Source organism: Stegostoma tigrinum, chromosome 25, assembly GCF_030684315.1.
Source record: "Stegostoma tigrinum isolate sSteTig4 chromosome 25, sSteTig4.hap1, whole genome shotgun sequence".
Taxonomy (NCBI): Eukaryota; Metazoa; Chordata; class Chondrichthyes; order Orectolobiformes; family Stegostomatidae; genus Stegostoma; species Stegostoma tigrinum.
In genome coordinates this window covers 24,027,745-24,054,062 of record NC_081378.1, presented here as the reverse complement: position 1 = coordinate 24,054,062, position 26,318 = coordinate 24,027,745, and the positions used below count along the sequence as shown (strand labels likewise).

Sequence of the window (26,318 nt, the reverse complement as noted above, 5' to 3'; positions counted from 1 at the left end):
TCCACTTCCCTGCACTCTCCCCGTAGCCCTTGATTCCTTGTGAGATCAAGAATTTGTCGATCTCTGCCTTGAAGGCATCCAACGACCTGACCTCTACTGTACTCCGTGGCAATGAATTCCACAAGCCCACCACTCTCTAGCTGAAGAAATGTCATCTCATTTCAGTTTTAAATTTACCCCCTTTAATTTTAAGGCTGTGCCCACCCATCCTAGTCTCCCTGCCTAATGGAAACAACTTCCTAGCGTCCACCCCTTCTAAGCCACACATTACCTTGTAAGTTTCTATTAGATCTCCCCTCAACCTCCTAAACTCTAATGAGTACAATCCCAGGATCCTTAGCCGTTCATCATACATTAAATCTACCATTCCAGGGATCATCCATGTGAATCTCCACTGGATACATTCCAGAGCTAGTATGTCCTTCCTGAGGTGTGGGGCCCAAAATTGGACACAGTATTCTAAATGGGGCCTAACCAGAGCTTTATAAAGCCTCAGAAGCACATCGCTGCTTTTATATTCCAACCGTCTTGAGATAAACAACAACATTACATTCACTTTCTTAATCACGTACTCTACCTGCAAGTTAACCTTTAGAAAATCCTGGACCAACACTCCCAGATCCCTTGTACTTCAGCTTTACGAATTTTCTCACCATTTAGAAAATAGTCCATGCCTGTATTCTTTTTTCCAAAGTGCAAAACCTCACATTTACTCACGTTGAATTTCATCAGCCATTTCCTGGACCACTCTCCTAAACTGTCTAAATCTTTCTGCAGCTTCCCCACCTCCTCAGTAATACCTTCCAGTCCACCTATCTTCGTATCATTGGCATTCATTTAGGGCACTTAGAAAGGACAGAAAACTAGGAAAAGGTAGAGGGGTGATTCTGTTAATTAATTACAGTATTAGCACTATAAGGAGGCTTGATCCAACTTCAGCATAATGGAATGTGGAAATGGTTGCTGTAAAGATGAGAAATGATAAAGGCAAAATATCATTTTTCTGAGTGGTATATGGATCCCTTAACAGTAACTGTTAATGCAGAACATAAAGAAGGAAATAATCGAAGCTTCTCACAAAGGCACGATAATAATCACAGGAGATTTAAATCTATACATAGTTGGATAAGTCAGCAAGTCAAAGTTAGTCTGGATGAGGCGTTCATAGAATGTAATTTGATATAATATTTTAGAACAGCATGAACTGGAGCTTGCTAGACAGCAAGCTATACTAAACCGAGTATTGTTTGATGAGGTAAGTTTAATTAAAGATCTCATTGTGAAGATGTCCCTAAGTAACAGCAACAATAAAATTTTACTTTCAATTTAATGGAGATAGGAGTGAGTCTGAGACTTTTTTTGAAAATTTAAATAATAGCAATTTTATGAGGGCATGAAAGCAGAGCTGGCTAAAGACTTTATATCAATATTTTAAAAAGAAAAGAGTTAATAAAGTGAGCGATGATCTTGTTGAAAGTGAGTCTGAAGAATTAATAATGGAATACAAGGAGATGGCATATGAACCAAACTGGTATTTTACACTAGCCTTCACCAGAGGATATAAATAACGTGCCAAAAATAGTTACAAGTCAGAAAGTAAAAAAGAGGGAGAACTCAAAAAAATTACAAATCACCATAAAAGTGGTTCTAAGTAAATTGTTGGAGCTGCAGGCTGCCAAGTGCGCTGGTCCTGATTAACTTCATCCTCAGGCCTTAAAAGTAGCTAGTGTGTTAGTTAATGCATTGGGTTTAACTTTCTAAAACTCCCTAGATTTGGGTTGTTTTTAGGAGAAAAGGTTGAAGGGAGCCCTGAAAGAGGTGTATAACATTATGAGTGGCATGAACAGGGTGAATAGAAAGTAGCTGTTCCCCAAAGTTGAAAAGTAAATTACAAGGGAGCATAATTTTAAAGTGAACGGCAGGGGTGTTAGAGAGGAAAAGTGTTTTCGCTAGAGGGTGATGGGGGTCACTGCCTGGGAGAGTAGTTGACACTAAAAACCTCACAAACTTTAAAAAGTACTTGGATGAGCACTTGGCTCAAAGCCTTGAAAGTTACTACACTCCTAGTGTAGGGAAAATGTGTGGGTAGTATATTTTGGCAGTACAGAATTGATGGGCTAAAGGACTTCTTCTATACTGTATGATTCTACACAGACCAGAACTGCACCAAATCTGTGCAAGGAGATGAACAGGATTGGGTCAAGAATGAAAGTTCATTTAGGATGGCCTAAATGGTAGGGTACAGGTACAATTCACCTCAGTACTACTCATCCAGCATGGCAACATGCTATGGCATTCACTATGATCTGTCTGAGAACACATCTATTAAAAACACAACCTTGAGCAGAACAATTATTATCAACTTTGTGCAGTGCACATCGGTCTAGCAATCTCAGACAACAAAGTTAGCCCAAAGACCACAAAGCAAAGATTCTTTATTCCACTGGAATCAGGTCATTACAAATCTGAAGAGAAATTAAAGTTAAAAAAGGAAGTATTTACTAAATTTAAACTGTGGTTCACATTGGATTGAGGAATCTTTTGCTTGTTCCTTCTTCCCATGCAGCCTTTCTCTCCATCATAGACATCCTTTTTCTCAGAGAGGGCCCATTTGAATGCTCTAATCAACATTCCTCACCCGCTGCTGGAGATTCCATTACACATGTCTTTGCCTGAAATTTGTTACCTCAGCAAAGCCACAAAGCACATAGTGAATGTTTGCTAACAGTTGGGTGATTACCTGGTTCAATTGCACCATGATGGCTAAAATGGTTTAAGTCCACGTTAGGGGCAGTATTTTCAACTGGTACCACAAAGCTGGGCAAATGGTAAGAGTTAGGATGATATTCAGCATTTGTTCAAGAAGACCTTCTCTTACACTTATCTATACTGGTACCTTTCAAGGGATCCAGGACTTGTGCTGAATCACCCACATTCAGGTTTAGATGAGCCAGGTCTCCATGCATCATACAATTAACAGTGTTGCATCAGTTATTGCCTCATGGCAGGAGCCCCTGCACCATTTTACAGGACTGGTATAAGTCTTCACACACTGGAAACGCATCCTAGGTTCACAGCACAGGTTTTCTAGGATTTTGCATTCCTTTCTCACTTCACTTAATCCATAATGCACTATCACATGTTTCCATAATACTGCTGAGTGAATTGCTTCCTTCCACATCATCTATCAGACTTCTGGCCTCAAACTGCTCCATTCTGTAAACCATTTTCTGACTGCCTTCCAGGTATTAGTTCAACACCAAGTGTGTGGTCAAGTGTGTCAAGCCACTATGCAAGTCCATTGAGTGTTGGCATAAGGGCAATCTTCAACAAAGAATCATGCTTTTTTTTGGTTTTATTCTTTCACAGGATTCAGGTTTCACTAGCAAGACAGCATTTATTGCCCATCCCCAAGTGGGATCAAACTCAGCAGCTTGCTCAGATATCGCACAAGGGAGCAACATGTAGACCAAACCAGCTAAGGGTGATTGTTTGCTTGTCCCAAAGGACTTTAGTGAACGGGATGTATTTTCACAATAAGCAATGACAGCAGTTATGATTACCAAGACTTGCTTTAATTCCAGAGTTGTTAACTGAATTTAAATATCACCAGCTGCCATGGTGGGACATGAATCAACGTTCTGATGGTATTAATCTAATCCTCCGAATTACTAATCCAGTGACATTATACCACTAAGATATCTCTCACCACCACAGATACAGAGATGTTCCCAGAATCACAGAAGCTAAGGGAGCCCATTGATTTCCCGCACCTCATCCCTCAAACCCCGCCTTCGCAATAACCGCCAAAAGAGAATCCCCCTAGTCCTCACATACCACCCTACCAACCTCCGGAAACAACACAACATCCTCTGACACTTCCACCAACTACAATCCGGCCCCATCACCAAAGAATTAAGGCTTCCCTATAACAGCTCAGATTTTTCCATATTGTTCGATAAGGAGGAGGAGTGTACTCCACCCCCTTCAGCTACAGATTTCAATATCTCTTCACCCTTTCTTCTAAGTATTTCAATTTCTTCATGAAGTAGCAGTGTTGGACTCTAGAAATGAGAATCGCAAGCTGGGTCACACCTCCATCTGTGAGCTCCCTTCCCCTTGTGTTCTGTGTATTTGTCTCTTGCAAGGACCAAAGAGAGTGATAAGGCAACACTGGTTTCTCTTTGCTAAATGCCAGCAGCTCATTTAAATAAGATGCTGCATTAATTTCAACTTATGAGGGTATTTCTAGTAAGGCCAGAAATTGTTGCTACTGGACCAAAGATTGCTCAGCCATTGCAGAAGGCAGTTACAGGTCAACCTACAGGTCTGGAGTTACAAAAACGTTAGATCAAATAAGCAAGTCACCATGTATCACCCCTAAAGTTATATCATTAATGTCAACAGGCTTTGCCAAAGTGAACATTAGCAAATTCAGGCAGTGGGCCCTCAAAGGGGTCACAGTCCCACAGTCTGTTCTTCCTTTGCTGCTATGTTTGTTCCTGAATGTCTTTAGAAAGGGAAGATGCAATGTCTACCAAAACTCTCAATGCCTTTATAGATAGGTAGACACTGCAGTGGGTGGAATGCCTCATTTTCCCTCTCCAACTCCATTTTGATTTAATGCCCTGCCTCTCTCCTTGCCTCTGCTTTACCTTTGGTGCTGCTGCACTGCCCTGATGGTCTTTGCAGGTGAACTAATAATTAATTAGAAACACGAATGATTTAGTTGTGGTGAATAACGGTGAAAAGTAACTTGGATGAATTGGTGATGAGAAAAAAAACCATACAGTTGTATGGGAAAGTACTTCTGTTTATAAAAACAATAGAACATCAATGGGGTCCCCAGGCTCTATGGCTGAGGGACCATCTAAGCAACCATGCAGGCGAAATGATGGCATAGTGGTGTAATGTGCAATCTAGAGGCATCAATTCAAATCCTATCACAGCAATTGTTGGAATTTAAATATAATTAATAAATTTGGAGTATAAAACCAGTCACAGTGATGATGACCATGACAGCTGTCATTGCTCTGTACAAAACATATCTGGCTTACTAAAACCCTTCAAGGAAAGAATTCCAGATTAGCTGTGTTTCCACATTCTCAATAGTGCTAGAGCTTTGCTGATGGATCAGTAATTACTTTGGGAACACACCTCTTCCCTGTTTAGAAACACCTTGCTACTCTCAGGCTATTCAGCTGATCTGTTTGCAGATTTAAGGCTTATCATCTCAGAATCATGTTGAATCACCTTGCTAGAGCAAAGAAACTCACTAAAGCAATTGCAGAACTGCATCTCAGTTCTTCAGACAACTTTGCAACTGCTGCAATTTTCTGCTATGTCAAACTAGGTATACCTAGTTTGCTGGACACCGTTCTCCTGTTTCTGGATGATGTCAAGAATCTTCCCCTCTTGTATACTGATTCCAACATAACATCAAGGACTGCGTCAGTAAACTGAAAGGCAGGCCTGCCACAGAAGCTAAGTTTCTGCTTAATTTCTGCTGATTTTGGTATGCTATTGCTATGCACAACACCCTTCACTACAATTGCTGCTGCAATGCTTTTCAATTAGACCTACACTTTACTTTTTTTTTAATCCAGAAATGCTCCTACATACCAGGGATTTTTTTCTCCCCATCACCAAATCACCGTGATTTTTTTCATTTGTTTTTAGCTATTAACCACCATTGGTAAATCACCAATGTAGTCAATTAGATATTTACATGCAAAGCCTGTTGAAGGCAATGTGAACCATCAAAAATGAAGGAGAGACAGCAAGATGGAGAGGAAAGTTCACGACTATATAGGCCTTCTTCTTTTTCATGATTTTACTTGGAATTACCTCAACTCAAGCAGGTGCCTCCCTGGTCACTGGCAGTATTCTCTCTGGACGCTTCATCCACACATTGGGCAATGGCAATGTATCAGCCTCAAATCATCTTGTTGCTTATTATCGGCTAAACTCAGAAATCAATTTTTGATTTTCTGGTAGCTCCAGGCAGATTTGGGCATACCTGTGAGCTTTGAGGCAGCATTGGGAAGGTGGGCATCTTCTGCCCTCTACCTATTGATTTAGTGCTGAAGAATAAGCAGGAAGCTTCCAGCTTACAAATAGTGTTTAACCATACAGTGGGGCAGAAAGCTTGTAGCTTTAGGAAAGAATGAAAACTACATGTGGAAGTCATAAAAGTTATATTGCTGTATGGCACAGTGTTGTATCAGCATTAGAGCTGCAGCATATGCCAGCAGCTTGCATAAGAAACACATGGCATATAATTGAAGAGAACAGTACTGAGTGAAAGTCAAAGGGAGAGAGTGTTTTGTAGGGCAAGGGTGGACTCCAGCAAGTCAGGGTTACCAAGATAGTCAGTCCTGAGGCTAGGCCATACCCAGTCAGGGGATTGGCCATAGTTAGGCAATTGGTCCAATGCAGTTTGGGAAATAGTATGTTGAAGTCTGACAATTTGACCAGTCAGTTTTGGAAATCAAGTCAAAGCTCTCCAGGCATTGCTTGCTGGTCCTTCGGGGTGCTGGAGTATAAGCCCTACTTGGGGCCAATTCAATCATAATTATTCAGTTCAATTAATGAATTCAGCAGGTTCTTGTAGGGCACTGGCATGTCCCTGCCTTTGGGCCAGAAGGTCTCAGTTTAAGTCCCACTTACAACATGTCAAAACAAATTGATGTAAAATATCTTTTTCTTCATATTATTCTATTCAGACATGGAATCATGAGGACACATTGCAACTTTACTGCATCAATAATTGAGTTCTATCAATTCTAGTTCTAACACAATGAAACAAGTCACTTGGCATCACCTTCTTGATTGGCTAAATCATATACTCCTTAATAAGAGCACTTTGGTGGCATGTGTGACAAAGGTTTGTATATGACTCGTCACTGGTTTATAAATGTTTGTCTTTTAACCTTATGTATGGCTATCATTCTGTGTTTTGCTACAGTTTGGCGGCACAGTGGCTCAGCGATTAGTGCTGATGCCTCGCAGCACCAGGGACCCGGGTTTGATTCCACCCTTGTACAACTGTCTGTGGAGATTGCACATTCTCCCGTGTATGTGTGAGTTTCCTCCGGATGTTCCGGTTACCTCCCACAGTCCAAAGATGTGCATGGATTGGTGGATTGGCCATGCTAAATTGCCGATAGTGTTCAGGAATGTGTAGATTAGGCAGGTTATGAGGGATGGGACTGGGTGGGATGCTCTGAGGGGTGGTGTGGACTTGTTGGGCCGAAGGACCTGTTTCCAACTGTAGGGATTCTATAATGATAAATGCATTATTACACAATCCAGCATCACTTCACGGTCTCAATCGATGCCCAATGGATTGTGGTCTGCGCTGAGAGCTGATTGATCTCCCTGCTTGCAGATGGTACAATGTACCTACATGGCATTGACCCTTGTCTAACATCCCTAATGCTTTCCTCCCTCCGTACACAAAGGTGTGTCTGTCAATGAAGTGGTCAGCAATGGCCATGCCATGGAGATGCAACACACAGAAAAGGCCAACACTATAGGATTGCTAGTGAATAGGCGGCATGTGTGCCTCTGTGCTGTACATTGTATGGGTCTGTGACAGTATTTCTGGTATACTTAGTGATTTCTTTAATACCGATTACCACTGGATGTTCAGTTCCCATCCTTGGTCACCTGCTGCCATGTCTCCATAACTAGAAGTTATTTCAGCTAGGAATGCACAATGCTACACATGTTATTTATGAGGCATGAACATTTTTATGAACATTTTAGCTTTAAATTCCTTCCCCACACAAAATATGGCATTTCCATTTCATAGTGGATAATGGATAACAGCTTTACATTTTGATGTCTTACATAGATCTTTAAGTCTATTTTATCAGCCTAAGGCATCCATTTAAATATGTAAAGCAATCTTTTAATGAATCACATCAAAATTAAAGCAAACAAAGTAGGAATAAAACACATTACCTTTAGTTCAACTGACCAAGGTAAAGTGGAAACAATATCCTTTAGATTTTTTGGAGTTGTCAATTGTGTATCACTCTCATCATCCAATTCCCCTCGTTCCAGGCGCTGTAAGGAGAGAAAACAACACCACACGTAGGACAGTGAAGTTTGATATTATAGCAAAAACATAAATAAAAATAATGAATTAGATCACAGTCTCTTAGACATTACTGCAGAACAAACTGAATTTCTTTTGCCAGTCATTTATAACAGTATAAACTATATGTCTGATAAATATAGATGAGCAGGAATTTCAAGTTTCTAGAACTCTATCAATTTGTGCAAAGGAATAACTTCAGCAGTGAATGGATCAATGGCATTGGAAATGCCCATGTCAAATAAGCAAGTTAGTTATGTATTTACTAGTATGTCATCTGTAAACCATTTCCAAAAGGGATCTATATATATCACACATTTAATGTAATACACCTCAAAAAACTTTGCAATTGCATTATAAAGTAAAATCACATAAGTCAATGTTTAGAGGGATGGCCAAAAACTTAGTAAAAGCTAGGTTCTAAGGGGGGAGGTCTTAAAGAATCAAAGTGAAATAGAGAGGAAAAAGGCGCAAGGAAGGAATTCCAGATTTTAGGATCTCATGAACTGAAGGCACAGCCACCAATGGTGAGGTTATTAAAACAGAGAATCTCGATAGGGCACAATTAGAACAGCACAAGTACTTTGGAACATTGTAGGACAAAAGGAAATTACAGCGATAGGTAGTGATAAGGACGTGGAAGCATTTAAAAGCAAGAAGAAGAAGATTAAAATCAAGATGTTGGTTGACTTGGAACTAATAAAGGTTATCAAGAGGAGGGCAGCTGATTGAATGGATCCTGGTGCAAATAAGGACCTGGTCATTAGATCTTTGGATAACGTCAAGTTTTTGAAGGGTAACATGTGAAAGTCTGGACAAGGTCCATTGGAACAGTCATTTGTGAAGGTATCAAAGGTACAGAGGAGGATTTCAGCAGTAGATGCTTTAAGGTGGGGTGCAGTTGTGCAATGTTCATAAGGTGGAAATAGATAACATTAGTGTGGTCGGAAGATGATCTATGGAGTCAACTATGAAAGGAAATCCTCACTTAAAGTTCTAGTTGTGTTTCTAAACATAGCAACTTTAAGTGAAGCATGTGTTCCCAAAGGAATCTTTATTGGAGCAAGAGTAAGTTTACTGATAATGTTTTTCCCCAGAGAATCCAATGTTCAATTAGAAGTACAGAACCATATGTATGCATCAAATTCATTGATTCCCTACTATAGGGAAAGAGGCCATTCAGCCCATCATGTCTGCACCAACCCACTGAAGACCATCTCACCCAGATCCAGTGTCCCATCCTTTTCCCATAACTCCACATTTACACAGCCAATCCACCTAGCTGCACATCCTTAGACACTGTGGGGCAATTTACCACGGCCTATCCAACTAACCTGCATGTCTTTGAACTGTGGTAAGGAGTCAGAACTCCCAGCTGAAATCCACACAGACCCTGGGAAACATGCAAACTTGACAAAACTACCTGGCTGGAACTGAATCTGGGTCCCTGGCACCTTCTTCGCTGTCCACTACACCACCGATTTTGGAGTCACCTGCAAACTTACTAACCATTCCATAACCATATTCACATCCAAATCATTTACATAAATGACAAAAAACATTGGACTCAGCACTGATCCTTGCAGCACACCGCTGGTAACAGGCCTTTAGTCCAAAATAAACCTCTCTCCCACAATCCCCTGTCTCCTACCTTCAAGTCAATTTTGCATTCATCTGGTTAGCTCCCACCGGATTCCAAGTGATCTAACCTTGCTAATCAGTCTACTATGCAGAATGCTGTCAAACGCCTCTTCAAGTCCATATAGACGACGCCTACCACTCTACCTTCATCAATCTTCTTTGTCACCTTTTCAAAAAACTTAATCCAGTGAGACACAATTTCCCTCACACAAAGCTATGTTGACTACTCCTACTCCTAGTGCTTGCCTTTACAAACGCATGTAAATCCTGTCTCTCAGAATCCCTTCCAACAACTGATGTTAGGCTCACCGATCTATAGTTTCAGTCCTAGCTGAAATAATTTGCAGAACGAAATAAATCACTAAATATACAAGAAACGCTGTATAATTTCAAAGTACAGATCACTCACCACCATCTTTGAAGCAGTCCGCAGTTCCTCTGCTGCAGGGATAACTTGTTTCTATATTATCTGACAGGTTCTGAGATACATGTTCAGTCCAATTTGCAATCTACAGACTCTGCCATGTGTGGGCAAATGTTATCTGGGAGGTCAGTTTCTCCCTGCATTAGTGTGTTCCAAATGAACCTTTGCACATTTGGTTGGTCACCATGAGTTGCTGGAGATCTTTGACATCTTCAGAAATGCTGAAGAAGGATGTCCCTAAAGTATTTCAGAGGATATGGATTTAAATAATTTTCAGCCTCAATGCTGGACATTTTTTAGTTTGAGAGAAGACATTGCTGTTGCACTGTCTTTCCTGCTAACAGATTTTGAGGATCTTTTGAAGAACACTGCTAGTTTTGAGCTGACAACAGCATGCAAAAGCAGGCTTCTGGTGGAGTTAATGGATGAACAGCCAGGATCATCCTGTGCCTTGAAAACCTCATCCAAGGATTGTTGAACAGTTCTTTCTTGTTCTTCTCAGTAGATCACCTTGAAGCAGTTAATGGCAACATTGATCTATTCGCTCTGGCATTGCATTCTCTGTTCAAGTCATTTCCAGTGAAGATTTCTATTGCCGCATCCATAAGTTTGAAAGTTCTCGACTCTTGGTTCTTTGACAAATCTTGAGAGCGGGTGGGGTTTCAGTGCAATCTTCTTCTTCAAAAGCTCATTGACTCTCAAGCTGCATTAAGTACTCTTCAGACAATTCCTCCCCAAAGTCCCCTGACTGATGATGTTGCTTTGATGGGTTTGGAGAAGGTAATTGGCCTTGAATATTGTGTTTGCTGCCTGATCCATGGGATGAAGTCTTGTTCGGGAACGGAAAAACGACTTTCACAGTTTTAGTTATTTTGTCAAGACGGATAGGATGACATAGAAAATTATCCAACAGAAGCAATATATTGAAATATAGATCTTCTATATAGTACAATAGGGGGAACTGGCAAGGATGGCATACAGGCATACATATGGCATACAGAACAATGGCTGAAAGAGTGCCACCATCACCCAGGCTTGCTATTTGAGCACAAATGGTATGCATGTCCCCTCAAAGTCCCACACTAGTACACTACTAAGGCTTAAAATCTCCTGCAGCATTCCGATTGGATGGAATGTGTGACAAATTGTCATATTCCACATAAGTACAAATGTCACATGTGGAACTAGGAAAAAGGGCTCTGCTAAGGGATTACGGGCAACTCAAGGCTAACTTAAAAGCAGAATTACAATGGAAGTATAAAAAAAAATCAAGAGAGTGGAGGTTCAAGTAGTGAAGAAGTGAATAATAATTTAAGTGTGCCAGGTAAGGGCATGAAATATACGCAGAGGAGTGCAACAGAAACGAGAACGCTAGTAGAAAGTCAAAACTTGAGACTCTAATCTGAATATATGCAGCATTTGTAACAAGCAAGATGAGTTGACAGCACAAATAGAAATAAATAAATATGCCTTGAGAGCTATTAAAGTGACATGGCCGCTGGGTGACCAGGACTGGGAACCCAATATTCAAGGACATTCAAAATATATGAAAAAAAAGCAGGGGAGGTAGATTTGTTAACTAGGGAAGCATCAGCATGGTGGTGAGTATTGGTGCAGTAGATTGTAACATGGAATCAGCTTGTTTGGAAATAAGGAATAGTAAGTGAAGAACTCAAGGGAGTTGTCTCATAGGCGTCCAGAGAGTTGCCTCACTATAGTGCAAAGTATAAGCTGGGAAATAATAGAGGCATGTAAGATGCACACTGTAAGTGTCCCAGGTGATTTGAATCTACTTATTGACTGGACTAATCAGATGGGTGTGGGTAACATGGAAGTCAACTTTGTACACCAAGGATTGTTTCTAAGAGCAATAAATTACACAATCTACATGGGAACAATCTAGTTTAGATCTATTCTAAAGCAGGCTGGGAAAATAGACTAAGGAGAAGGTCATTTGATGGGAGACATTTAAGCAGATATTTCATAACTCAAAAGGTGGATTCCTGTGTTATACTGTTCCATGTTCTACATACTCAGCAAAAAATTATTCAGATTTGCAAAAGTCTTGCCATGCCCTCCATAAAGCTGCTCCAGACCAACTAACTCTGCCAAGGCCTGTGACAAGTGTAACACTTTAAGCACTTTGGTAGATTTTGAGAGATTTTACCATGGTATATTCGCACAGTTTAAGACATTCAATTTCACTGCAAGACTGATGGTTTTCTATAAGTTCTTTGAAGCAATAGGCATACCACCAACTTCAGGGCAATTCTGGACTCAAAAGGGATTGTAACACTAAATAAGGAACTTTAAAATGGCTCCTCAGCCTCACCAGATACAATACTCTTCAGTACAGTATTTTTCAGCTAAACAAGTCTGGAACAAGCAAAGTATTTTCACTTCACCTGTGTGATGCAGAAGAAGCAGATCAAAATTAGTTTCAATGAAAAAATGTACATCAAGGAACAGACTTCTTGACTGCAGGGAACACTTTTAAAACTAAGTTTAAAACAGCACAGGAGGGAATGAGCAAGTTATACTAAGGAGAGCCAGTGGATGTGATCTATTTAGGTTTTCAGAAGGCCTACGATAAGGTGCTGCACAGGAGACTGCTGAATAACATAACAGCCTGTGGTGTTGGGAGCAAAATAGATGATTTGCTGACTGGCAGAATTCAGAGAATGGGATAAAGGAGATTTGGGGGTCCTAGTTCACGATTCTCTTCAGGTTAACATGCAGGTTCAGTTGACAGTTAGGAAGTCAAATGTGTTGTTAGCATTTATTTCAAAAGGACCAGAATACAAGAAATGTATTGCTGAGGCTGTATAAGCTCTGGTCAGACCAGATTTGAAATAATTTAAGCAGTTTTTAGAATCTATATCGACATTAAAACAGGGAAAAGGTCTTTAATTGAGGATACAGGCCATTAAAATAAAACAAATAATCAAAATTTTTAAAAAGGCATTTTACGCAGATTCATCATAATATCTGTGCTCAATGCCTTTACTTAAAAAAGCCTTAGATCCTAAGATCCTTTAACTGCCATTTTCTGGATCTGTGCTGACACCTTCAATGATTTGTGCATATAAACCACTACATATAGGTTCCTGTAATCATTTTCAAATTGTACATATTGTTTGTTTTATATTGTCTCCCCTTGTTATTCAAATCAAAATGATTCACTTCTCTGTGTTAAATTTTGACTAACATCTGTAAGTCCATTGCACCAACTATTAAAAATTATCAGTATTTGCCTTACAATTCAGAATACTTCCCAGGTTTGAGTCAACTGCAAATTTTAATATTGTACCCTTTACACCTAAGCCTAGGATCTTACATACAAGGTTCTAGCGGTAATGGTGATAGTGGAGGGAAACCAAACAGATAAACAGCTCCTCTGTAGCCATTTAAGGAAAGGCATGGAGAGGGCAAGATTGAGGCTGAATGAGGGCTTAAACACCAGGGAAGGGGGCTTGCTCATGAGTCCAGGACCCCAGTATACGGGAACCCAAACCACCACCATACTACTAGTCTGTGCAGGAAAGGTTGCTGGACTGGAATCTTGATATGACCTCTTCTGCTGCAAATTAAATCCCAGCAGTGGCAGAATTACTCACCCAAGGGCCTCATTTGTCCAACAGGGAAGCAGGGCACCCAACACATATCACACCACTAGTATAACTGCTATGGGGTTCATGCCTGAAATGCTGCCAGTTGGATTTAGTAAGAAAGCCCACTTTCAAACCCATTGTGGGTTAAGGGTTTGCAAACAGATGTGTATTAAGTTCAGCTGTAGATCATTAATGCCAATCAGGAAAACAAGGATCCAAAACGAGCCTCTGGGAAGCTGCACCATAAATTTCCTTCCAGTTTGAATAATCATTCACCACAACACTCTGTATCCTGTCACTCAGCCAATTTCATATCCATGTTGCCACTGTCTCTTTTGCTGCATGAGTTCTCATGCTTCCTGACAAGCCTACTACATGGCACCTTCTCAAATGTATTATGAAAGTCTACATATGCAATCAGAAGGCATATCTCATGGGGAGGATAATCTGAGAGGTCATGCAACCACAGTGCATCAGTGGTTGAAAGAGTGTATGTACTAGTTAATGGATAAGATGCTAGTAAAGCAGTCTACATTGTCCTAGATGGTTTCAAGCTTCTCAATTGTTTTGGAGCTACTCTCATCCAGGCGAGTGTAGAGTATTACATCACAATCCTGGATTATGCCTTGTAGATGTTGTAGACGGTGGACAGGCACTGGGAAGACAAGAAATAAGTTTATTGCCACAGATGCTGACCTGTTCTTGTAACTGTTGTACATATCTAGTCCAATTCAGTTTCTGGTCAATGATAAATCCTAATGTGTGTACAGCAGAGTATTCAGCAGTGGTAATGCCCTTGAATGTTGTGGGAGCATACCCCCTGACTTGAGACAAAAACTCTGGAGGCAGGCAGGATTCAGGCAAGTGAAAGATGTTTGTTTAAGCAAAGATGCAGTGTGAGGGCCAAAAAAATCTTCCTTGTACCAGAAGGGAGATCAATGATACACTCTGATTTTACAAAGAAGTATAGCATTTTTATATACCTCATATTACAATAATCAAATACAATATAGTCACTATTTTTCCCCTTTATCCATACACTCAATCCCATGGGACACCTAAGCAATGATGGGTATTCCTAGGGGCAGCCCCAAGTTCTCATGATCTCATGACATTTATGAGACATTGTAATCCCTGGGCTTTGGGATCTTTCTACGCATCCTATAATTTGCATTCCAAAAGTTAATAGTTATATTCCTTCTGATCTGTCCTAGGCTTTCTTATCTCTAAGGGCGGTTTGATTCTGGTTATTCATGGTATTACAAGTGGCTCCTTTATCAATTTTATAAGATGTAAAGTTATACAACTGCTTTTACTGCTAGTACTTTGAAGCTAATGAATTGGACTGATCTATCTTGTCCAGGGCATAAGATAAGACGTGTCCTGAAGCTAATTAATTTTCACTTCTGGGTTTAAGTTCTTTTTCCCCTTCTGCTAGTATTCTATTCTGGTTATATGTTGCAAACTACTTCTTTGATTATCTGAATAATTCTTTAACTTGAGCCTATTTCTTAATATTTTATGTAAAAAGCTAATGACTACAAAATACCTTTAGCTATTGTTTTTTGTAGCGGCTTAGGGAGTTAAGCTAATCTATGATTACACCCCAAGTGCTGTGTCTTCAGTGGGATAACATCCTCTCATTAATGAGGCTAGTCATTTGTCTCTTCTTAGGCATCCTCTTATCAAAATTGTCTCAGATGATGGGTTGTAGGGTCTTTGAATGACCTTGGGTAACTGTTCCAGGGTACTATTATGTTTCACTTTAAATGTTAGAGCAAATTACCCCATCTTGTTTAGCCCTCGTCAGCTACTTTGTGTCTTTCAAACATGGGCTGCTTTGGTGTAAGCAGGTACAGTCACTTTATATGGACAGGTATGGGTTACCCCCTACTAATATCATTGGAGATGGTGAGATCCCCAGAACTGGTTATTGCCTACTTGGCACGTATGTTACATGTCACTTAGAATCCCAGTCTGAATAATGTCTGAGATAACCAGGTGTAGAGCTGGATGAACACAGCAGGCCAAGCAGCATCAGAGGAGCAGGAAAGGGTCAAGACCGGAAACATCAGCTTCCCTGCTCCTCTGATGCTGCTTGGCCTGCTGTGTTCATCCAGTTCTATACCTTGTTATCTCAGATTCTCCAGCATCTGCAGTTCCTACTATCTCTGAATAATGTCTAGATCTTATCGCATAATGGCAATGGCGGCTTCATAGCTGAGGAACTACAAATGTTATTTAATACTTTGCATTGGCAAATGACATTAAGATGGAGGGAACATGATTGCTGAAGACGGTTAGGCACAGGATACTAGCTTGAGGAACTCTTGAAGTGATACTTTAACATGAAATTATTGACCTCTAAAAACCACAACCATCTTCATTCATGCTAGGAATGATTTCAAACAGCAGAGAGTTTTCCCCTGATTCCTACTGACTTCAATTTTGCTAGGGCTCTTTCATGCCACAGTCGGTCAAATGTTGACTTGATATCAAAGACCATCATGCTCAGTTCACTTCTGGAGTTCAGCTCTTCTGTCTATGTTTTGACCAAAGTTCAAATAACCGGCGGAGTGGTCCTTGCAGAAGCCAGATAGAGGGTCAGTGAGCAGGTTATTGCTGCATAAGTGTTGCTTCTTAACATTGTAACACCTTCCATCACTTTGCTGATAGTCAAGAATAGGCTGACAGGCCAATAATTGGGTACACTGGATTTGTCCTGCTTTTTGTGGGCAGGAGATATCTGAACAATTTTCCACCTTGTTGGATAAATGCCAGAGTTATAGCTGAACTGAGACTGCTTGCTTAGGGGTGTGGCCAGTTCTGGAGCACAAGTCTTCAGTATTATTGTCAGAATGTTGTCTGATCCAATAGCTTTTGTAGTATTCAGTGCATTCTTGATATCACATGAAGTTACTTGGAAGTATTGAAGACCGGCATTTGTGATGCTGGGAACCTCAGGAAGAGGCCAAAAAGGACCATCTACGTTGCCCGAAGATGAATATAAATACTTCAGCTTCATCTTTTATACTAATGTCGTACACTTCCCTATCATTTGAGGATGAGGATATTGGTCCAGCATCATGAACTTGTTAGTTGTTTAATTGAGCATAACCATTCACAGCTGAATATCAACTGCAGAGTTTTGATCTAATCTACCATTAGTCACATGATTGTTCAGCTGTGTATATATTGCATGCCTTTTCCATTGTTTGGCAAGCACTTAATCTTGGGTTATACTTCATCAAGTTGACACTTGTTTTTAGGCATGCCTGGTGGATCTCCTGGCTGGCAGGTACCCTTCAACCTTCATTGAATCAGTGTTAATCCTCTGGTTTGATGGTAAAGCTAGAATGGACGATATGCCAGACCAAGAGATAACAGTTTATAGTTGGGTACAATTCTATTACCACTGATAATCCACAGTGCCTCATGGAAGCAAAGATTTGAGCTTCTAAGTCGATTCTGAATTTATCCCATTTAGCACCATGGTGGTGCCAAACAACACATTGGAGAGTATGCTCAGTGTGAAATGGGCTTCACAATGTCTGTGTGGTGATCACCCCAACATATACCGTGATTCATCTGCAACAGGTAGATTGGTGAGAACCAGGTTATGTAGACCTTTCCCGTTTTTGGTACCTCATCACTTTCTGCAGGCCCAGTCCACTAGCTTTGTCCTTTGGATTCAGTCAGCTTAGTCACCAGACGTTATAGAGTTTTGAAGACTCTCAAGGCAATTCCCTCTCAACTGTATACCATTGTGCTGCTGTTTCTACTTAGTCTGTCATACTGCTGGGACAGAATGTCAGAACATAAGACATTGGAGCAGGAAAATATCACTGAGTCCTTAACTGCTCTGTCGGATGGGACTGTGGCTGGTATGGTTGTGGCCTTGGCTTCACATTCTTATTAGCATACATAACTCTTGATTGTCTACTTTAACAAAATGTAATAATCTTGAATTAATTCAATAACCAATCTTCCACTGCTTTCTGGGAGAGAAAATCCACAGAATAACAAAGCTGAGAGAAAAAAGCGCTTATCGCCATTTTAAAACGGAAATCGCTTATTCTTAAAATGTGTTCCCTAGTTCTGGTCCTACAAGAAACATTCTCCTGGTATTCACTCTCTCAGTGCCCTTGGAATCTTGTGTTTTTCAATATTATGGAAGCTCATTCTTCTAAACTCTAAACGGTACAAACTCAAACCTTTCTCCGTGAAATAAGCCTTTCATCTCAGGAATGAATCAAGTTAACCTTTTTTCTGAGGAAGGGCCACTGGACCCAAAACGTTAACTCTGTTTTTTCCATCACAGATGCTGCCAGACCTGCTGAGCGTTTCCATTAACTTCCATTTTGTAATTTTTTTTTCTGAATTGCTTCTAATTCAATTGTATTTTTTTTCAAATAAAGAAACCAAACCTGTATATAGTAGCCTTGTACAGCTGCAACAAAACTTTATTTTTACATTAACTTCCCCTTACAGCAAACACAAATATTTTATTCACTTTCCTAATCACTTAGAAACTTGCACACTAGTTTTTGTCAACAAGCTTCAACTTTTTTTTTAACATGTTTGAAATTCCTGACTTTATTTTACATGTGTATACTTTGTCAGTCTCTGCCACATTCTAGTTATATATCCCTATTGTCACCCATTTCTATGACCTAGTAGTTACCATTTGATTCACTACACCTCCCATCACATGACTATTTCCCGCCCCATCCCCAACAATATTTAATTTAAAACTCACTCTATTGCCCTAGTTGTAAAATTTACAGGATCAGAGGTCCCGATGCTTCAATAATCCCAAGGATGATGAAGGTGGTGTCTAGAACATTGTAAGATGTGATGTAGTAAGTATTACTATGCTAGAATGTTTCTTTACTCGTCTGTGGAAAAGATTTCACAAATGTCTATCAATTAATGAATAGGAATTAGTAGGTGTTAGGGTTATTTTTAAGTGAGCAACAGCAGGGTCATTATTTTTATCAAAACTAAAATTCACTTGATATTTAATTCGCAACTCAATAACAAGATGCAAGAGTTTCTCAACACATTTTACTACAGCTTTGAATGCATTCTTGAGGCATAGAATGTGCTGCCTGGGAGGGTCGTAGTGGTAGGAAACCTCAATCTTTAGAAAGTACTTAGGTGAACACTTGAAGTATCATAACATTCAAAGCTATGGGCCCAGTGCTAGAAGTGGGACCAGTGCAGGTAGTAGTGTATTCTTGACAGTTCAGGCTGAGTGGAATGAAGGGCATCTTCTGTACTGTACTGTATGATTCAATGATTCTGGGTCTGTTTCACAAATTCAGGTTTAGGCCAACAATAACTATTTTCATTCCTAAAATAAAACAAGAACTTCCAGCTGAAAATGAGCATTCACTTCATTGGCTGCTATATTGAAGGGTTAATCAAATTTCTAGGTTGCAGTTACAAAAACAGAAAGCTCTAGAGAAACTCGGTAGGTCTGGCAGCAACTGTAAACAGAGAAACAGAGTTACCGTTTCCAAGATCCTTGATTCTTCATCAAAAATGGAAAAGGCTGACAAGAGGGTAGTATTTAGGTTGGTGATGGAGTGGAAGGAATAAACAGAGTACATGGTGACAGAACCCAGATGGACAGAGAGAGAAGAAAAGAAGAAAAGCGATTGGCAAACAAAGAGATTGCAGATGATAAACCCAGGCAGAGAGGGATGAATGGTAGGTAGGGTGCTAATGTGAAGTATAAACGGTTGAAAATTAGTTGGTTGTGCCAGGAACAACTCAAAAAAGACAGGACCTGGGGTACGGCAAAAGAGTAATAAACATAGAGAAGGTATTTACTTCCAAACTTCCAAACATGATGTATTAGAGATACATGCAGTCATAGAAGATTACTTACATCAAAGTACTCTCGAGTTTTCCTCGTCTCTTTTGCCAAAGCACTCCACAACTGTAAAATAATCTTGCACAAAAGCTGATCACTGACATGTTGTAAATGTTTCACTGCCACTAGAAAAAGAATAAATTAATAAATTATAAAAATGTGATAGTGAATGGACATTGGCGTAATATTTCTATCCGTAATATGATTGTGTCATAGTAAAAGATCTTTAATGACCAGACTAAAATCAACATATGTTTGTTTAAGTAATAACATCTCATGTTTGTAAGATCACATTTATGGAAGTTACAAGTCTCCAATTCCATTAACACCATAGAGTTTTGAGAAGATTTGTAGCTCAGGTTGAGGTTCTGGATGTGAGTTTGCTCGCTGAGCCGGAAGGTTAGTTTTCAGACGTTTCGTCACCATTCTAGGTAACATCATCAATTGTTATCTAGAATGGAGACAAAACGTCTGAAAACTAACCTTCCAGCTCAGCGAGCAAAATCACATCCATTAACACCATTCTAGGAGCTTTCCAAAAGATAACTATAGGGTTTTCAGGAATCTCAATCTGATACCTACCACATTTAGAGATGCCTAGCGCACTGCATTTTTGGGGTCATTTTTATCTTGCTCAAAATAAGGGTTATCTTCCTTATCAAAAACCAAATCAAATCTTATATTAAGGTAATTGCCATCACCTAAGCAATGACAATTGGCATTCACACATTTGATCAGATAAATAAATACTATGCAAAGTTTTAAGGAATGTAACATAAGTTTAAAGATAGAAGCTCAACAACCAAACATGCCGAATATTGTATGGCAGTATTTGCCTACAAAGCCTGTCTGCCAATGTTGCAAAGTAAAATAGCCATAAATCTTCCATGGGAGTAGGGTCACTGAAACACTTTAGATGAATTTTCAAGTTAGGGGTAGGAAATGGAAGTTGTAATGGTTTTGAGGTCCTGAATCTCTTCCAAGGAAAACGGTACAGAATTGTGACTTTCAAGGGAGCAATGACACAGAGAAAACAAAGTGTGAAGCTGTATGAACACAGAATGCCAAGCAGCATCTTAGGAGCACAAAAGCTGACGTTTCAGGCCTAGACCGTTCATCAGAGAGGGGGATGAGGAGCGGGTTCTGCATCTCCCAGTTGCGAACCATTTTAACTACCCCTCTCATTCCTTAGATGACATGTCCATCCTGGGCCTCCTGCAGTGCCATAATGATGTCACCCGAAGGTTGCAGGAACAGCAACTCATATTCCGCTTGGTAACCCTGCAGCCCAATTGTATCAACGTGGACTTCACAAGCTTCAAAATCTCCCCTCCCCCCACTGCATTTCAAAACCAGCCCAATTCGTCCCCTCCCCCCACTGCATCCCAAAACCAGCCCAGCTCAGCTCTGCCTGCCTAACCTGTTCTTCCTCTCACCTATCCCCTCTTCCCACCTCAAGCCACACCTCCATTTCCTACCTACTAACCTCATCCCACCTCCTTGACCTGTCCATCCTCCCCGGACTGACCTATCCCCTCCCTACCTGCCCACCTGCACTCTCCTCTCCACCTATCTTCTCCTCTATCCATCTATCTTCGGTCTGCCTCCCCCTCTCTCCCTATTTATTGCAGAACCCTCTCCCCATTCCCCTCTCTGATGAAGGGTCTAAGCCCAAAACGTCAGCTTTTGTGCTCCTAAGATGCTGCTTGGCCTGCTGTGTTCATCCAGCTTCACACTTGGTTATCTTGGATTCTCCAGCATCTGCAGTTCCCATCATCTCTAATGACACAGAGATGTGTTTGATGGCTTATTAATAGTCATATAGGCAAGTACAGGGAAGGGTCAAATGAAGTATGGACCCAATAAACACTCTACAGCAGCCAATACCCTGCTTCAGAAAAAGAGTAAAGACTGCCACTGAACATTAAGTTGCATACTTTCTGAGGAGAACTGAAGGCCTGAGGCTCATTGAAGGGCACTGACTGCTTTTCTGGGGATGATATCAAAGTGATGCAGTTGACAGTGGGGTTGAGGAAGGATGTCCTTTTCTCAGAAGGCAGCAAGTCTGGATTGAAATTGCACCCATTATTGATGGATGAACAATTCCAGATCCAGGATGAAAAAAGGTTCAAAGACTTCTTATGCTCTGGAAAAGCAAGTGAACACCCAATTTCCAGGACAGGCCTCTGTGTACATATCCTCCAAAAGACACACCCAGTTCAGTACCTTCAGGATCAGAATTATAATGCTGTTAAGAGCCTGTAACCACTGCTGAAGCAGGCTTCTATCGATTAGGGGCAGGTGTCAGTGTTAATGGAGGACAGTAGTCTGTCATCTGTTATTTTTAAGTCTTGGAGGAGAAATGTAACAAATGCCCAAATATAGCCCAAAAGTCTGGAACGGGGCTATCCAAATAACTGAACCAATGGAGGATCACATCATAGAAATACCTAGGGTTAAGGATGAGAAAGAAGTTGGCCCTGTTGAAATTGGTACCCATGGTGCAGATGTTTAAAAAAGGTGAAAACTTATTACAGGATGCAATACACTTCAACCATGCAGAGGCTGGAGCTCTCTTAAGCCATATCTCATCACCTTTTCTTGTGTCTCTCATAGCTGCAAATATCCACATTGCAAGACAAACTCCCTCTCCCTCCACTTCCTCAGATGACAATGAGAAAGCTGCTAAAGCATCCTCACAGCTCACAAGCACAGTTGCTCTCCTTTTGGTTGGTCCTTGTATATAGTCCATTGATGGCACAGATTTAGAGCACGGCACTAGTCTGTAGTAGAAAATGACACAGAAAGTTGCAGCTGCAGTCAGTTTCCCCATGGAGTAAAGAGGACAGACTCAGTCTCATTGAACTGGGCTCATTTGCAGAGTCTCAAGAGTCACAAAATAGAAGTCTCTATCTAGACCTGCATCAGAAAATGGCCACACCAGTTTCCCGAGGTATTTCAGGGTCAAGAACAAAGAATGACAGAGTTCATCCAACTCATATGTGACACATATGTTCATAGTCCTGAGACAATGTGTTTGTTCATTGACAGAGTGACCAATCTCAAGTACTAGCTAACTCAGTAGCATCTGGAGCACACGCGGGAACTGGGTGCTGATGTCTACAGAATACATGGCACACCATTCAGCCTGGACCAATCAGTGGTACTCATGGCACAGAAGTGTGGAGGGGTGCTGCTTATTATGAAACCAGAGTACCCTTCTGTTATCACAAGGTACTTGACATTTTAAGGGGAAGTATCTTCAAAATGCTATCAATCATTATCACTTCAAAAGGATATTATGTATTAATTCCATGACTTGTATTCAGTTTATAGCAGGTGTAGAGATCAGATCCATGTAGGTAGCCTACACATGTAGCCTTATTTCAAATTAATAACCTTCAGCACATTCAGCACATGGACTGGAGCAGTTCTAGAAGGCAGCTTGCCAACAACTTCTCAGGAGCAATTAAGGATGGGCAATAAATGCTGATCCAGTCAATGATACCCATATTCCATGAGCAAATAAAAGAATGTAAATGTTTTCCCAATCTTTATACATGGTTACCATATATAAAGAACAGAATATCCTCCAGGCATTGAGAGGGTGAGTCATGAAGATGATAAGGGTGCCAACCCTCCCTTGCTTTTCTGCTGATGGGAAAGACAAGTGATGGGGACTGATTCAGCATGACACAAGGGCAACAAACTCTGGTGATGCCTCTCCTACCAATCCTCCATATGAACAACCTGTAAGCACATCTCAGCAGAAACAAGTTGCCTCCACTTCTTCTGAAACTGGTCAAGCATTGGGGCCACTGTAAATCATAGAATGCCTACAGTGTGGAAGCAGGCCATTTGAACCATCAGGTCTGCACCAACTGTCTGAAGAGCATCCCACACAGACACATACCCCACACCCCATCCCTGTAACTCTGCATTTTCCACAGCTAATCCACCTGGGCTGCACATCCCTGGACACTTTAGCATGTCCAATCCACCTAATCTGCACATCTTTGGACAATGGGAGGAAACTAGAGCACCCAGAGGAAACCCACACTGATACATGGAGAACCACAAACTCCACACAAACAGACTCCCGAGGGTGGAATTGAACTCGGTTTCCTGGTGCTGTAAGGCAGCAATGCTAACCACTGAGCCACCCTGCCGCCATGTTCTGTAAAATGGGTTCTCTGGGATGTCTTTTTACGATATATTCTGTCTGAGCACTGTGTTTTAATAATGACATATTAAGTCTCATGCACCTGAGACCTCTTTCATTGACAGCAGAACAAGAAAAAGGTATAAAATGATGGGTTCAAAGATTTCTCAATAAACATAGCAACAGATTTAGTTCCTTCAGTGGCAGTACGTGATCAGATGTTCCAGGTTGCATCTTACTTCATCTTGTGTCAGAGGAGATTTGTGAAACATTGCCAGATGGGATGCAAAACGATATTCATGGCACCCAGACAAAACCCTCAGACTCCAAACAGCACAGCAACTCATCAAGCTACATCCTCCATTGTCACCTGAGGGCTGCATGGTAGCTCAGTGGTCAGCACTGCTGCCTCACAGTGCCTGGGACCTGGGTTCAATTGTATCCTTGGGTGGCTGTGTGGTGTGGGTTTCCAAAAGTGTGGAGATTAGGTGGATTGGCCATGCTAAATTGCCCACAGTGTCCAGGGATGTGCAGGTTAGGCGGGTTAGCCATGGCAAATGAAGGGTTAGAGGGATAGGGTAGATCTGGGTGGAATGCTCTTTGGAAGGGTCGGTATATTTCGATAGGCGGAATGGTCTGCTTCCAAACGTAGGGATTCTGGTTTCTTCTATTAGCTCTGCCCCATTACTTGCTTTAATGAGCTATTGTCTTCCAGTTCATCACAGTTTTCAAGTTGCACACATCTTTGAAGAGCCATGTTATGAAGAAGATAACAGTCCACCATAATGACTGAAATACTTGGAGGAATATATTACTGTGTTAACTCCCGGCCAGTTCAGGCACCAGGCGAACAAATGCAGATTTGGAGAAAGGTCATGTTGCGGCCATGGACCAGTATAATATTGAGGGAGTGGAATTGTTAGGAATGCGCATCTATGTTGACAAACTATATGGAGAACTGAAAGATATTAAGCTACTCAGTCAATTCCTGGATTAAAAAGGACTTTTAACCAAAGGTTTAATGGGAACACGTGAGGTTTCTCGGAAATTAAGGCAACAAATTAAAGTAGACTGCAAGTCATCTGTCAATTGCAGAAAGTCAAATGACTTGGGAAAATAACCAAGCTGAGTTTTTTTTAAAAGAGAGATAATAGAGGGAGTTCATTTACAGTAATGGTGTGACTTGTACAGATGTGTGGCTTGATAATTAGTGCAGTCTTCTTGTCAGTTGTAACATAATTTGGCAGCTCATGTGGAATACTGGACAAGGACAAGGGATAATTTTAAATGGACTAGTAATAATTGGTTAAGGATGAAAAAAAAATGGTTACCAGGTTTTTCATTTTATAAAACCAGAATGGCATTGGAAGCCAAAACTAAGGCCAAAAGCTTCTCACAAGTGGGAACAGTATAACTGATTGGTTCACAAGATTTAACTAAGGCTAAGTTAATACAATTGGCAAAAGGTATTAAAGGTGAAATTTCCAACAAAAGCTAATAAGGCAGAGATAATTGGTGTTTTTTTGGATTTAGTGAAAGCAGAAAAGGGTGTGAGTATCCAGAGTTAGTTATAACTGAGTTACAATTAAAGCAGCTTGAATGTGATAAAGAAATCAAGCTGTTATAAAGGGGATTCCAAAAAGAGAAAGAAAATGAAAGAGCTTTAAAATTGACAGAATGGAAAGGTAAGTACAGCTTAAGTGGTTGCAATCATTATTTAAGAACAGATAAAGGAATAAAGCAGGAGAATTGAAATTAGAATACTAGCTTAGAAGAATGAAGTTAAATGAAAACATCTCAAAAGTAAATGAAAATTCTAAGAAGAAAAGCTTATCTCTAACCAAAAGACTAGAAAGCAAATGTTCAAATTTGCTCAGACCCTAACAAAATTTGAGGAAAAGGAAGTGAAAGCATTCTTTATTGCATGTGAGAAAATAGCATAACTACCAAAGTGAACAAAGGTGAGCCACCGGACATAGCTCATGCAATGCAGGTTGATGGGTAGAGCTCATGAGACTTTGAAAGCGATTTTTTTTATTGACTTAATGGAGTAAAAAAAATTCTTACTGACAATATAGTTAGCTCCTGATGTGTACAGGCAGAAGTTTTGAAACATAAGGGAACAGCTAGGCAGACTTAATGTTAAATCTGAAATTATAAAACAAAGTAATTTTGACAGTTGAATGTAAGATTTAGAAATAAATGCCACATATGAAGATATCGGGGAAATTATTCACTAAGAAGAATTTAAAAATTCACTTTCTCCAGTAATTTGAACTGATGTTGAAGACCAGATGGTTGCAACATCTGGACACACAGCAGACACGACTAACTTGATCCATAAAGTTAAATGCTTTTTCCGTCACCCCCATAAACTGAGAAGATAGCAAGCAGGAGAGTGAAAAAAAGGTATGTAGGCAGGGTAAATAAGAGTTGGCTAGAAATGCCCTGAGGAACTGCTCCTCAGACCAGAAAGGAATTGTGTGTGGTTGGAA

General features: G+C 40.5%; 1 protein-coding gene across 1 annotated transcript in view; it reads right to left on the bottom strand.

Moving 5' to 3' along the window:
• Positions 1-26,318, bottom strand: part of fbxl13 (F-box and leucine-rich repeat protein 13) — a 258,479-nt gene that overhangs the window by 182,534 nt on the left and 49,627 nt on the right. Inside the window, exons 7-8 of the mRNA XM_048553829.2 lie at positions 19,677-19,786; positions 7,969-8,073 (exon numbers count right to left, since the gene is read on the bottom strand). Of these exons, the coding sequence (XP_048409786.1) occupies positions 7,969-8,073; positions 19,677-19,786 (215 nt within the window). The remainder of the gene's footprint in view (positions 1-7,968; positions 8,074-19,676; positions 19,787-26,318) is intronic.